The sequence below is a fragment of the Pieris brassicae genome, chromosome 7, assembly GCF_905147105.1.
Source record: "Pieris brassicae chromosome 7, ilPieBrab1.1, whole genome shotgun sequence".
Lineage (NCBI taxonomy): Eukaryota > Metazoa > Arthropoda > Insecta > Lepidoptera > Pieridae > Pieris > Pieris brassicae.
The window spans coordinates 13,170,940-13,187,243 of NC_059671.1; the positions used below are offsets into that span (position 1 = coordinate 13,170,940).

Here is a 16,304-nt window from a genome sequence, read left to right on the forward strand (position 1 = left end):
TTTAATATTGTTCATTACACGTCGCTTGCTCAACAAATTGAATATCTTTTATAAAGGCTCATTTTTTAACGCCATAATCCTTGTTCCGGTAGTCATTTGGAAAATTGACCTACAATTTGGTAATGTTTTATTTACCCATTTTTTTAAACATCGTTAACAAACATATCCTATTATAAAGTACAATTTCTTTCAATCAATCAATAGTTCAATATATTTCAAGAGTTCCCAAGGTTCGTTAATTGTAATAATAGCTTTACCCCACAAATAAAGTCCTAAATAAGCAAAGTTGTTTTGAAATAAACTACAATTTTAACTATGTATTTTTATTAATTTATATAGCACTGTTTTGTTCACACAAGCCTCCCTAAAGGCTCCAGAAATATCTGTTACCGGCTTCATATTATTATAAATTATTAAACTTCTCATGTGACAGTTACAACTTTATACAAAAAACGAGTTGTATTTTTAAAAAAATACCTAAGATCTACGTATCAATTATGAATGGACTCACCTCAATCTGTCCTTGTCTGGCATAGCTGGGATGGTTCTTCAGGATCTTGATGGCGACTATCTCGTTAGTGCCCTTCTTCCAGCACTTCACCACTTGCCCAAATGTACCGCGGCCGAGGAACTCCAGCACCTCGTACCTGAAAGACAAGTATATTTTAAGTGGGTTATATTCAAAAACTGTCACGTGAAGAAGAACCGCTGTTGATATTTCCAAGGCTATATTAACTTGCAGTAACCTGAGATTGTGATAGGGACTGATTAAAAAGTATAAGCTTTTATATATATATGAACCCATGATGTCCCCAGCAGTGAATGGGGCAGATAGAAGACAAGTAGATCGGACTTCTGGGACCTAATAGAAAACAAATTCTATCGCTAATAGAACAGGACAGTTACGAAGGTAAAAAATACAGAGTTTTGTACAAATATACTCGGATATTACTCAATATTCGTTTATTTAAATTCAACTGCGTAATTGTTGAATTAAAATAACCCACTCAAACACGGTACTAAATAACGTTTAACGAGCCAATAAATTTTATAAATAAATGCCTAGTTAAAGAGTTAATGCCAATTAGTGAGACTTCTATAAAAGTTGCATTTAGCTGGAATCTCTTTTAAAAGGACATAAGTTTAGCTACGCATCTACTTCTATGGAATACACTCATACCTATTGGACGAGGAGTAGAGCACCTCATGCTGCACCAGCTGGTAGTCGCCATCGCCACCGCAGCCGGATCCTGCAAAGGTACACATTTAAAACACTCGAAGGACAAACAATTACATTCTTTGTGTTACAAACATTTAATTAACAGTGTAATAAATACAACCATTTGACTTTTTAAATCCTAACCGGTAAATGTTTACAAACATTCTTCATCTAGGTGCCCCTTAACGTACTCACTGGCAATGTTTTCATACTGCAATAGAATAATTAAAGTGTTTCCCTTGAAATAAAGTTTTGTCTTAACATTGCTTTGTATCTCTAATAACGTCTCAAACAAAATGCCAATTAGACGATGATTAAACAGTAATTAGTTAATCACTCCTTGGAATTATTCTAAGAATCAATTACTTTGTATCCGGTAAACTATCAAGGGAACTCAATCGTGTGTACATCGCAAATAATAATATTAAATATATGTATATATATATTTGGCTTATTAGAGCAGTGTTGACCTAGTGTGCTTCAGCGTGCGACTCTCATCCCTGAGGCCGTAGGTTCGATCCCCGGCTGTGCACCAATGAACTTTCTATGTACGCATTTAGCATTAGCTCGAACGGTAAAGCAAAACATCGTGAGGAAACCGGCTTGGCTTAGACCCATAAAGTCGACGGCATGCGTCAGGCACAGAAGGCTAAGCACCTACTTGTGAAATTCGAGGCCCAGACCTAAAAAGTTTGTAGCGTCACTGATTTATTTTAAGCGCATTATTTACCTATCACCGCGTTACAATGCTTTTTAAAATTGTTTAATTAGGGTTAGATTTATATGAATTACCTTACCGTACACCAAAGATAATATTACTTCCTATTGCCCTACAGACAGACTGCATACTATACTTACGTCAACCGCCAGTAACATGGTTTTTAAAACACTTGTCATGCGTAGGCGCCGCATTGCGTCATACTTTATTGCGTATAAAGTACACAGGTTGTCCTAAATTAGTCAATCAAAGACGAACTTAAAGATTGAAAATTTTCTAACAAAGTATCTAAAGTGAAAATAAACAGACATACCAATAAGGTATGTGACGATACGTCACATATATCAAAACAGGCGTTAGAATTTTGGTATCAACCAAACAAAGTCAACTAAGAAACATACATACAAAAATAAATTACGAGCTCCGAAAAGCAGAATTGTTAAGCGAGAATTATTAAAGATATTTATATATATATATATATATATATATATATCGCTTTTGAAACACACTGTAAACATTCAAACACAAAAATAGTTGTTTTGGCGACTGAAATAAAATCTGGAAATTCATCGAAAGTCATGCAACGCCGAAATTGTGTCGTGATGAAGGGAAAAAATGCTGACAATAAACAAAATCGTTTGCATAAGCGTTCTACTGACAGTTAAATTTATGTAGAAACATTTATAAGATAATCAGATATTAAGTAGCAAAGTAGTTTTCCTTATCACCTCCATCATCACGCAACATTTAATTAAGCTAAATTTATTACTTTAAATGTAGATAAAACCAGTTAAATTACCTAAGCCGAGTAAATTATACACAAAATGTAAACATTATATTTATAATATTTAGATATAGATATATTATATTATAATAATATAGATATATATTAAAAATCAATGGCGCTACAACACCATTCAGGTCTGGGCCTCAAATTTATGTATCTGTTTCATGATAATTTCTTAATCTTGTAGGCAATAGGATATGCCTGACACACGACGTCAACATTTTGGGTTGAAGACAGGCCGGTTTCCTCAAGATGTTTCCCTTTACCGTTCGAGCGAATGTTAAAATTTTATTCATTACCATATAAAAAATCATTTCATATCCTACCTCTGCCCTTTTTTCTCTATAGCAATTTTAAGATTTATAAACATTTAATGGTTATTGCTAATTTGTTAAATACACTGGAAAGATTAGCGTTAAAGATAGGCCTAGTTTAAAAGCTTGTGCTGAGTACATATATTATGTATAAAGTTAAACAAAATGAATAGTGTATGTCAACGATTCGTTCCCTATTGTTTACGAAATTATGAAATTTTTGCGTCAAATAAAGTGATTTTTATTATCTAAAAATATTAAATACGTTTAAAACTGTCAAACTAAAATGACCAGAGAAATATACCGTTTATAAATTATCTATTCCCATCTATAATATTACGACACTGAAATTAACAAATGATTTCCAGTTTAGTACGTAATGTTTTATACCCTATATATCTGAGGTATAAGAACGACTTTAACAGGTTGCATAATCAAGTTTATAGGAGGTAACAACAATTGGTAGACCGTACGTTTGTTACCTTGCGGCTGGGCCGGGTTGGCCCCGCCCGCCGCGAGCTGCTTGCTGTGCGCCGTCGTCGTGCCGCCCTTGTGGCGCGTTGCCGCCGCCACGGCCTCGCCCGCCCTCCGGCTTCTGCTATCTTCCACACTGGAAACAATGCGAATTATTACTTTATGGCCATATATTCAAGTAAAAATCTCAAAATCCCATTGTAGTGATTACAAGAAGGTGTAACGATAAGACTAGATCAGGGGATATAGTTATGTACTATGAATGAACGATAAAATCGCGTAGAGATATTTAGCGTAAGTATTATTGATAACTTTATATTTTTGAGTTTATTTAATTTATTAATATAACCCATTGTAATATAACCTTAACATATTGCCTATCAATGATAAGTAACATTTTTAAAAATACTCATGTATTTACAATACTTTTACTTTCCGTTCTTCCTACTTAAGTCAAGCTCTTCCTCATATTTTCCTTATAAAATTACGTCAATACAAATATTCGCTATGAACATTTGAACTACGCGAAAAAACTTGAAACTGCACAGTTAATGTTTTAATTATTACCATTGAAACATTAACTTGTTTCGCTGCGCTTTTTGAAGCATGACTGTATCAAGGAGATTTCAGTTTCACCATCTCGTATTACTTCGACATTCGCTTGGCATTGTATGACATTCGGAAATACAACGACCAATATTTATGCTTTGACTCGACACCACATACACACCCTCACTTTCACACCAACACACACACAGTCGAATTAGGTATTACTTAGTTAAATGTATTAAAAATGTTTTATTATTTTTTTTCCTTTTGTAGAGATTTGAACCATTTTGTATTCTATCTTTGGCTATATCTTAGTAGATATAATTGTTTTTGTTATATATAAATATGTTAGAAGTACGAAATAAATAAATACAAAAAAATATCAAGACAGTGTACTATACAAGATATGTTAATATTAAGTAATATATATACATGGCGGTTATATAAATTAGTATATTCCAAACAATGGTTTTACACTTTCACTCTAACAATAATTTTCAGAAGTCATTAAGAATTTAATCCTTTCCATTAGTTTATGACTTAAGAACCGTTCTTTATAGCTATCAATTACTTAATTACTTTAGTTGAATTTTAATCCTTAGTCAGGTAGTCTTTATGATATTAATAACAATTCTACTTAAATTCAGACAATGATTTAAGCTTTGGAAATAATAAGACAAAAGTACTGTTAGGTTTATAATGAATAGAATTCCTTTCTTAAGGATACTTTATTAGCCAGAGATTATCTAATCTGATGTTACTTCAAAATCGTAGTGAAAGCTTTACTAGCGTGAATCCAAACTCAAAAAGTACAGGACAATTATTCAAAAGTAAAAAGATATAATTTGTCACACTTTAAACATTTAAATTCCCTACTTTTTAGACACTTTTATTTATTATACTAATATATATATATATAGTATATACAGTCAAAGTCGTTTACGACGACATCGTTTAGAACATCATACCCGTTACATTGACGAGTAAAAGTATTAGATACTTAATAACAACGTCATCAGTTGTTAGGAATCGGTTTGTACGACCAAATATGAGTAGTCCCTTCGATGTCGTTATAACAGATTTTGACTCTATATATCAATTCTCTACATATAATTATGACAACCAATTACCAGGCGAACTGCGCAACTGATACGCTGAAATTAGTGCAAAATAATTAGACGAAATACGATCTCTACGCAAACAAAACGGGAGCTCATCAAAGTTTTTCAACTCATCAGATGTAGGCGAGATCACTTGATCCCAATTCCCTATCCAATCTCCGTGTTGTGAACTTTCACGTTTTAGCTTTTCACTAACGAATTACGAGTAGCTCGGAGCTAATTTCGTCTAGGTATTTCGTATGTAAGACGTTATTTATATATGAAATTATGGTCTTCGCTAGGGATTCTACATTATAAATGAAAACCAGCTTCCACTTTAACATGATAAATACACATTTTAGTGAAAATAGTTAAGAAATACTGCCAGCGTTAAAGGGACACTGCCACACGGACCAAACCTTTAAAATTTGTTTTAATTTTTTATTTATGTTAAATTATTATTATAACTATGTAGGTTAAGAATATAGTAATACTGATATCTGTGTGGAAAGTAAATAATAATAATGATTGCCAGGAGGCAGGTGTTTATATTAGCAATTGATATACCGAACAAATTTTCAATCTAGACACATTGATTTTATCGTGATTACATTTTATTTATAAAGTTTTTGATTGGAAAAATACTTAACTGTACTCGTGTTCTAAATTCGAAGGGGATTTGTTATAAATACGTACAAATGAAAACGTACGGCTTTTTAGAAATATCTTAGTAATTATAGAAATAATTTTAGATGGAAGTCGTGCGTACAAATCTTGTAACAAATAATTTTACTTTTAGTAGAGTTATGATTTTTGGTATTATTCTGTGTGCATTTAAGGGCACTGTTTATATGTAGTAAATGTAAATTTAGAATAAATTAAACAGTCTGCATAAGTTTACCCATTACCTATATGAATAGTTATTTTGAGTTAATTAACAACTCTTTAAATAATAACCCCTTAAAAAAAGTCTGTCTTATACTTAAAGGATTTTTGGATCTATAATTCATAATAAACAATAGCATTATGTGCATGCTAGGTTTACTGTATTAACAATGATTTATATATAAAATATACGAATTAGACTAACATAATATGAACAAATTCCATTCACTTTATATGAAATTGGCCATTATTCTTTAATTATGATTATCAAACGATACAACTATGCATCAACTAACATAGTTATATTAATAAATTGAATAAGCGCAATATATGTTTAAAATAAACTAATAATAACAGAACAATATAATACATCTAAAAGTTACATTCAGACAATTTTACTGCTAGCCCCGTTGGATTGATTGAACCATATATCAAAACCGTGTCAAAAGCTACGCAAAAAACACAATTTCTTGTTCTAGTAGCAATTAATATACCAAAGAAATTTTTGTGGCCTGAAACGAAAAGATTCCAAACTATAGAAATCTCTTCCCTTGTTGTACACCAATGTAGCTGTCAAATGAAACTAGTAAAACTTACATCTCATCATAATCAAAGTCTTCATCATAATCGTCGTGTGCTTCAAATTTAATCCTCGGCACCGATAGATCCATTTCACTATACATTAATATACAATATACACTACACAAAACACATTACACTAAAATTAAAATTCGCACGTTACCGGCGCAAGCGCATCGTAGCGTTTAAGGGTTGGAGTGACGCTCCTCGAGCCGGGGTTGCAATAGTGGGGGACTCAGGTAGTCGTAGGGACCGCACCCCGAATTCCGTAAAATAATAATAAGAAAGTAACGGTGAGAACGCTTGTAATGGTCACTAATTACATTCCGAAGTAATTTGCTAAGTTTCGTACAGCAGGTATAAAACTTTACTTAACAAATCACTTTAATTAAATTTGATTAAAATAATTAACAAATGCGCCTATGAAATTAGGTTTACATTCAAATTTTAAATTAGAATTTTAATTCTCCTCATTAAATATATTTTCTTTACATATAGAACAACCCCTAGAGGCTATTATTTAATTAGATAGAATTACTGTACACAAAAATATAAAGAGTTTTAGAATATATTTACCTAAGATTTTATATATACATATATACACTGGCATTATATTATTATTTTATTTTTAATGTATTATCTTTTTAGTTTAGTTTTTTTTTGTTCCTGTTTAGTTTTGTCTTAATAACTGTGTATAACATGTATTTTTGCACTCCTTGCCTATCTTATGTAATTTAATACATTTTTATTGATTTTTTTCTTTACTCACAGTGGTTGCCTGGAATCCAAAGCGATAAGGCCGCCAGTTGCCCTCCTTTTGATTTAATTATGTTCATTTTTTTATATTGTAATGCAACGAAGTGTTAATAAATAAATAAATTATATAGGGGACTTAATCATAAAGGATACCAGTTGACCGCTATCGAGCATTTGCGATAACGCGTATGTTATCTACCCTCGTCCATTACATTTATTGTATTTATTTAATTGAATGCTAGTCTAGATATATAACAATATAAGCACACGAAGCCGGCCATGGCTATATAAAATTACGCAGCTTTTTACATACATCTCGAATTAGTTAAAATTTGTGCAACAAAGAAAAACGAGTCCCTGTTCTTCATTCAATCATTATAATTCAATTGCTACACAATACATATAACTGGAGTCACAGGTGTGGTTGCCAACATTTTATTGCAATAAATGTACGTTGGTTCATAATTCGTAAAAAGAAAAAAGGACATAAGTAACGAATAATTTATTTTTCTTTATCTTTATTATATGTAAAAATATTTTTTATTGCTTTTTGCGGTTTGTATTAAATTAGTATCTGGACAAAACAATTGCACCGCAATCTTTAAACATTGATTCAGCGCTAATCGATAAATTCCGTTTAAGGAAAAACTATTTACGACAAATGAATTCACATCATGCAAAATAAAGTATTCTCGTGTATTTAATTGTTCTCATAAAATATAGAGTACAGTTACCTGAAATAACGTACAATACTTTATTATAAAGAACCGGTGTTCAAGTTACAGGCTCCTGAAACTGTTTTCACTATATCAGGGGCCAGGAGCTATATATAGTGAAGGTTAAAAAAGGAGTGAAATGATCGTGATATTATTATAAGATTAAATATTAGGTATGGTACACATTATGATAATTTGAAGCAGTAAGACAATGATCTCAAGTCAACACAAGCCGGTGGTTAGCAACAAGCCGTGACTACCAACTGACAGGTTCTTGCCTAGTACTGAGAACCTAGCCGATGAACAGGAAACGATGAATTTTGGGCCATCTACAATATCTATATATAGTCCTACTATATCCGCAGCAAACACTTTAACATATGCCCAATTTCTGTCAAAGGTCCCTAACTTTAGTCAAAAGTGTATTTGCTAAGAGTTTACCTATTACGTAGCAATCCAGCTATACATAGATATTTATATAATACTCTGTTGTTTTCTACTTAATGTTTCTACGAACTTAAGTAAAGTAAGAAGTAACATGCCAATACTGTATACGATACGTTACAAGAAAGAGTGGCAGTAAGTTTCTTGCCAGTTATTGTGTGCTCTACTCTTCATTTGTGTAGTAAATGTAGTTTCATACATTCCATTTTTTTAAAACTTTAATAGTTACTGTAATGAATGTTGAATTTATTTCTGTACAAAATCTACGTCGTGATAAAAAGAGAAAAACTATTTTACTTAAAAGAGAAGTTAATTGCTTCTCTTTTACTGATTGTGTTAAGTCTAGCTAGTAGAAGTACGGTAGAAGGCCCTAATTTTGTTTCCATTGATCAGCTAGGATCTAGATACTAAGCAAGGCTGTATTTAGTGACAGTACGATAGACCAGAGAGCACGATCGAACGAACCTCGGGTGTATACTGACGTGTTATCGCCGCAACAGGGCCTGAGGCAAGGCGCGGGCGGTGCAGGCGCGCGCGCAGACCGCTCACCATCGCACGCGCGGCTCGGCTCGCCCCCGGGCGCCCACACGCCTGTCTCACTCCACCACTGCTCCTGTCAATGATCGGACATGTAAAATATTAAGAGACATGAAGAACGCTGATGAACACTATCCATGGAATACTTGACATAATCATTATTAATAATTTTCTAGGTCCAAATTATTTGTCAACTTATTAACTCATAGTTATTAGGCAGTGTAAAATAATTATGTCTTATTAAATATTGCTTTATTATACATCTAAAGAAAATATATTTAACAGATACACTCATACAATTAATATGTAAGGGGAAAAAAACATTAATTCAAGAGAATTTGATTTCAATGTGTGATATACAGTCAGAATTTATAAGGGTTTTGGCCATAACACTTCTGAAAGGATGGGCAAATGAGTTGACGAGATGTCTTGCTATCTAGAAGTTACACGAAATTAAAATTTAGTAAAAAAACTAAAGTTTTATTTAAACTTAATAAAGTAATATGGGTTAATAACCAGAGATATGTTTAGAGTGCTCGGTGAAAGAACATTGAAACGCTCGGAAGTTAAGATGATGATTTATTTAACAAAATTGGTTCCTTAAAATAATAGTAAATCTAAAGTCGCGAAAACACTAGATTTACCGATACCGATGGCAGTTACTTTTGCTACACTTTGGCAGTTAGTTACTTTACATGGGCAGCGGATTAGGCAGCACCATTTTCATCGATGGCTGTTCCATTTCTTGGCACGCAACTACAGACCTAACAATCTCACATTAATGAACAACCCCAATAACCTTCCATCATTTTAAAAACAAGAGTACGCAACAAAATATGATATCCAAAAGATTTTTTTATAAAAAAAACGTGCCAGCGTTAAAATTCATTAGCGCGTACGAACGCAAACAATTTTCATCGCATTCGCTGCACGCATTGTGACCTGCTGCGTCATTATCAACGGGAAAATGCATATTCATTTTTCGTGCACTCATATAAACAACCGATTTTCAACGCACCGACTATATTATTCCGGCGGAAAATTTTTATGCTGCAACGACTGCGTGAAAATTATTTATGGATTGTATGCTGACTTTCAACAGCAGAGCTCTTTTTAAGAGACTTCTAGCCGCATTGTTGGCCTTGTGGCTTCAGCGTGCGACTCTTATCCCTGAGATGGGTAGGTAGGTTCGATTACTGGCTTGACCAATGGACTTTCTGTCGCTCGAACAGTGAATGTAAACATCACGAGGTCTAACGCAATCCGTTATGGCTTGCTTTCGACCAAAAAAAGTCGATGGCGTTTGTCAGGCACAAGAGGATTGACAAATGATCATGAAATTGATTCTGAATTCTGAGCCCCAGACACAAAAATGTTTTAGGGCCACTGGTTTTATTTTCTTGTCTTATATAAAATGGTTGTGTATTATAAAACTACATCGTTGCTTTTCTAGGTATTCCCAAAACGTTATGACCAAAGGAAGTGGAGAGAAAACAGGTCAAGTCATTGCGAAAGAATTAGAAGAATTGTCTTGGTTCACGCGGTAATTCCACACAAATACCAAGTTTGCGGCAATCGAAACGTTAATATAACGTTCTAAGCCAACATAAAACTAAATCAGACTAAGGCAATTTTTTACAACTTTTTCGTCTCCTTTAAAAAAAATTCTAATATTTATAGGACGAGAGAAGATATTCCCATACAATAGACGAAGGCAATGTTGAATGCATAAAAATAATACATACTCAAGATATTCTAAAATGAACTCTATTCCCATGGTATATGGATAAAAATCGCATACGATTAGTTACCCAATAAATTCCCATGACATAGACTAGTATACGCATAGTCCGGTTCCAAACAAGTCCAACCACCATACATCTAACGAGGTATATTTGAAACTGGCCACTTTTTACTACGTCTGATCTCGTATTTACTTTTTAGAGTTGTCTTTCAAACTTGAAACCATGTACTATGAAACTTATTCTCATTTCCCATTCGAATTCTTTGTGAATATGACAGTATTCTCTTTTGTTAATATAGCTTTTACACATTAAGAAAACACATTTTAAACGGATTGAAGCTATGTATTATTATTGAAAACTTTTTTCCGACGTCTCGGGTGTTTTACAGCGTGCGTGGTCACGGTGTCACCGTAAAATTATACGTTTTTAATAATAATACATAGCTTCAATCCGTTTAAAAAGTGTTTTCTTAAGAATAAACACTACTCCAGAACTTGATATTTTCGGTAGTTGGCTGATCAATTAAAAGAAAAGCGTCTATCTGGTATCAAATTAAGCAAAAAATTTGTATTATAAACTACAATTAGAAGTGTTCTTCTTTACTAACACTGTTAATAGTATTGTCTTTTGTTAACATAGCTTTTACACATTAAGAAAACACTTTTTAAACACGCACGGAGTAAAGCACGCGAAACTTCGGAAAATTTAAAATTTAAAATTATGTAAATAATTATAAGTTTATAATAATAATACATAGCTTCAATCCGTTTAAAAAGTGTTTTCTTACACTGTTAATTTTTATTATTATTATTGTTTCTACTATTATTATTATTATAGTCTGAGGTCCAAACTAACTGTTGTGTAGTTGTGTATCTGGCAGACGTGTACCACACCACAATACTGAGCCAGGGCCAGGGGCCAGGGCACAACACACACATTACACACTTAAAATGTATCTTATTCCTTCATTTTTCATAATCTCTTTTTTGTATGTAATAAATGTCTAATATTTTTATTGTAAAATTCAGAATAGATAGATTGATTATACTATAGAAAATGCTATATGTGGTGTACTTTAATAAATTAATTAAACTTAAGAGTGAATTAGGCCGTCTCACATCTAGTCATAGAAGTTTACAGATTGTTTATTAGTACCATTTTAACGTGTATATTGGTTTCCATATTATAATTTCGGAGTTTGTTATTTAAGATTATTCAGAAATCAGTTTTGTACATCTTCATCTCACTGATTATTATTTGTATTATAGAATACAGTAAGTGTACTTCGCATTTCATTCGACACGATAACTTTTTTACTCATATACATATTTAGACAAGACAATTATTAACAATTTCCGTCCAATATAGAATAATTAATGATTCAGTACATAGATATTCGTAGACCCCATAAATAGGAAATTAATAATTATATGTAGGATGTGATTAATGAACCAGTGTTGCCAAGTTGAGAACACCGTTAAACGTAATAGCTAATAACTGGGCCGAGCGAAATTATGAATTAACGGCACAACACTTAATTTATGAAATAAATACTTGTTTTGTTCGTAACATAAATTAAATATATATATATATAATAAATAGAGATTCCGCAAATTGAATTCTTATGTCTTATCTTTGGCCATTCCCTACATAGATTCTGCGTTTCCTAGGTAGGATATGTAAGTTAGCTGATAAATTTTCTTTTGAAATGTGTCTAAGTATCAAAGTTTCGCAGATCTTATCCAAAATTTTGCAATAACTTATCTTTTACATCTCTCGCTCTAGATCACATATTTATACATATTTGAATGGTGTACAATCAGCTTTTATTTGTGTGTGTCTGTTATCCCAAATAAAAATACTTTTAACATTGAATTTTATTCAAAGAAGTTTTTCTCAATAATTTGTTAAATGTTTTTAGGACACAATGTATGTTAGAGATTTGCTATCATCCTATTCATCACCAAACCTAATACACACACACACACACACACACACACACATATATATATATATATATATATATATATATACATATAAATATATACATAAGTTTACATACAAATTCGATTAAGGCAATCCATCATTCAGATTTAAAAATAATAATATCACTAGAGGCCCTTTGCTATCACTATGTTTTGAACGTTTAAATTGGTAGAGCTGATATCCTAACGACGCAGTTAACACTGCCTTGTTAAATCCCACTGACTACGTTACATTGTTATCGAGTCAAGCAAACAGCTCGTATATTTGTGCGACCGCACTGCGTCACGTCGAAATTAACCTTTGATCTTGATAGATATAAAGAAAACATAATAAAATTAGATAGCGTTTCTTTTAATCACATAACTTCCAATTACATCATCAGGACGTATCAGTGACCCTTGTTATAATAACTAAGAATTTACTTTAGTGACGTACACTTTTATTAGTTCTTATAACGCGAATATTATTCGGTAGTATTCGTTTTCAAGCGCCTATCTGTTACCTAATCAGAATTGTTAAGCGATAATATTTTAAAATAGTACCATTGCATTTTCTACGGTAAACTTATACCATAGAAAATTCATTATATATGTCGAGTATTTTACTAAATAAATAATACCATCCGTATCACATCGACTTCCTCCGTCGACAACTGAGCGTTTTTAAAAGCAGTTTTTGCCGCGCACCACCACTATGTAACCAGCTGCCCACTGAAGTATTTCCGAACCAACTCGACTTAGGGAGTTGGTTCGGAAATACTTCAAGTTAAGAGCGTATCAATTCTTAAAAGGCCGGCAACGCAATTGCAAGCCTTCTGGTAATGTGCGTGTCTATGGGGGGCGGTAACACTTAATATAGCATAAGCCTCCTACCAGTTTGCCTCCTATTATATAAAATAAATTAAATACAAAAACTCTACCAAATACATACAGGATAGGTTACGTCGGGAAACAAACCTTCAATATTCATATATGTTGTATACAACTCCGCATTTTATAGGTTATTTCTATATAATGATTATTGTAAAAAAAACAAATAACAGCTAAATCATCATACCACTTATAATTTACTTATATAATATAGTAATCACGGTAGGTAGTAATCATTGTCTAAAAATTAAAATTGTTATGCAAATTGCAATTAACATATTATCATCATAAATTATACAGATACCTTTAATATCAATATTTACTTGAAAACGTGTGATAATGTCAAAATATTTTAAAATACAAAAAGATTTTACACTGGCTTTTTCGAAATTTATATTGAATTACTGTTCACGATAATACACAAAATTATTATCAAAAAACTAAATTTAAATTTCACTGCATCAACAAACAGGATCTTTTAACATTAAAAAAACTACATATTCGAATAAAATTTTCACGAAGTTACTATCTATAAAAACTAAAGAAATATCCTCCAAGAGAACTACGATCCTCATAATAATTCAAGTCTATTGTTCGTTGATAATAGAAGCAGTTAGTTTGCGCAGTATTTAATAATGTAAACAGAGGCCATCGCCTTGAATTTGTATAACATTTGAATAACGCTTGTATGGGACCGCAATGGCTCATTCCTTTATTCAACTAAACATAAAAGTATATGGAACCGACTCGTTTATAATAAAAGAATACAGTGTACTGGTTAAAAGTACTATTTGAGTTGATTAACAGAGCTTGTAAAGTACGCAGTCGGCACACTTTAAAACTATTTTCTCATAAAGTAATACTCGCAAATACACTAAAGTGTTAAATCACTATATTTTTTATTTGTATCGATTGGCCTTGGATTACGTAGGATGACATTCAAAAACGAGACAGTGCGAACTATGATTCCCGTATGTCAATGCCAATATATTTTCACAAATATATGTCGCAGCCAACTAGCTTAATTAGCCGTTCGATTAACAGCCTAGCCGTTTAACTAGCGTCCTAAAAGTTCATTATTCATTTTTATTTATGCCAAATAATGACTATCGTACGAATGGCCTAAGCATTAGCTATCTAGTTTATTAAATGTTCTAACAAACGTTACGGCTGAATATCTTTCAGGCCGTTAGTTAAACGGCGCCGTTTAGTTAAAAGGCTACTCTGTTAATTGAACGGCTAACTAAGCTAGTTGGCTGCGACATATACATAGCGCTGTCTCGTCTTTGAATATCACTATTAAAGAATTTAATGTATAAAGCCTTAATTAGTTTATGTATATACAAATTTTATAATAAAACATATATGTTTTATTATACAAAACGATCCGTTACTATATATATATATATTGGAACTGGTCGTAATCAGTATCATGTTTTATTGTCACGATCATGTGATCAAGCACGCGGCGTCATACGACGCCATTGTTAACTCGATGCCAGTTCGAACCCTACTACCAATTTTTTTTTTATTTTATTAAAAAAAAAGGTATTTATAAATAAAATTTTGAAGTTATTACAATTATTTGAATTTTTTAAATAAAAACAATGTCTTGGAAACTAAGACAACACTGGCATGGGCCGGAGTCGTATATTTTCGTCCCTGATCATTTCCAAATTGATATAGCGTCTTGGAATCTGCCCGCAACGATAAACATTGCACACAGCTAGTAATAGACGCGTAACCTCTATACTTTTCCCATGCTTACATTCGTGAAATAGACTACTACGTATCGTATATAACCTTATCAAACCGAATAACTTTGTTAGCGCGTTTCAGAATTTATTTAGTCATTGCAAATAGCGCCATCTTTTATCAATAGTGGTAAACTTGGGTTCAATGTCGCTTAACGATGTCGTGACTAATTAGGGCTTTATATTTATTACCACAAATTAATATTAAATAGTTAAATCAGGTCCCTGGCTCAGTATTGGCGTTCACCGTGCGACTCTCATACACGAGGTTGTATCGCCGGCTGTGCACCAATGAACTTTTAGTCTGGTCTGTGCACATTTAATATTCGCTCAAACGGTGAAGGAACCATTGTGAGCCAACTGGCTTTTTCCAAAGACCTTAGACCCAAAACGTCGACGGCGTGTGTCAGGCACAGGAGGTTAATTGATGCACTCTACATTTGTAGCATTTGTGTTTTCACATGGTTCAAATGCCGACATTAACGCTAGGATATTGAAGATTAAACTATGCTAGACGACATTATTAGCGCTAAGCCTTATTTCTGTAGGAGTATCTATTTGATTTCAACTAGAAAACAAGAGTTACCTATGAAAGTCACTCTCGTTTCTGAAGTTTAAATCAAATGCCAGCTCATTGTTAAAATAATATATGTAATTGAAATTATTAATAATACAAATTTTATGTGATTTACTGTATTTTTAAGGACATACAAAATAGCTGAATTTAGCTATCGTTACCTAATCGCTTGAAGAAAGTATAAATCTCTTATCCAACACGGAGTTGGAGTTCGGAGATTTTTAAGGATTTCAAATATATTTTTAAAGACCTTAACAGGATTTCATTATTTACATTAAAAAGTAGTTATTTGTCT

The 16,304-nt window shown here is 32.5% G+C and overlaps 1 protein-coding gene across 4 annotated transcripts in view; it reads right to left on the reverse strand.

Moving 5' to 3' along the window:
• Positions 1 to 16,304, reverse strand: part of LOC123712485 (homeodomain-interacting protein kinase 2) — a 102,277-nt gene that overhangs the window by 18,889 nt on the left and 67,084 nt on the right. For 3 of the 4 annotated variants that reach the window (XM_045665595.1, XM_045665592.1, XM_045665593.1), the window contains exons 3-6: positions 9,024 to 9,154; positions 3,512 to 3,648; positions 1,181 to 1,250; positions 512 to 647 (exon numbers count right to left, since the gene is read on the reverse strand). In XM_045665595.1, the coding sequence (XP_045521551.1) occupies positions 512 to 647; positions 1,181 to 1,250; positions 3,512 to 3,648; positions 9,024 to 9,154 (474 nt within the window). The remainder of the gene's footprint in view (positions 1 to 511; positions 648 to 1,180; positions 1,251 to 3,511; positions 3,649 to 9,023; positions 9,155 to 16,304) is intronic. The other variant, XM_045665594.1, reaches the window with a different exon arrangement.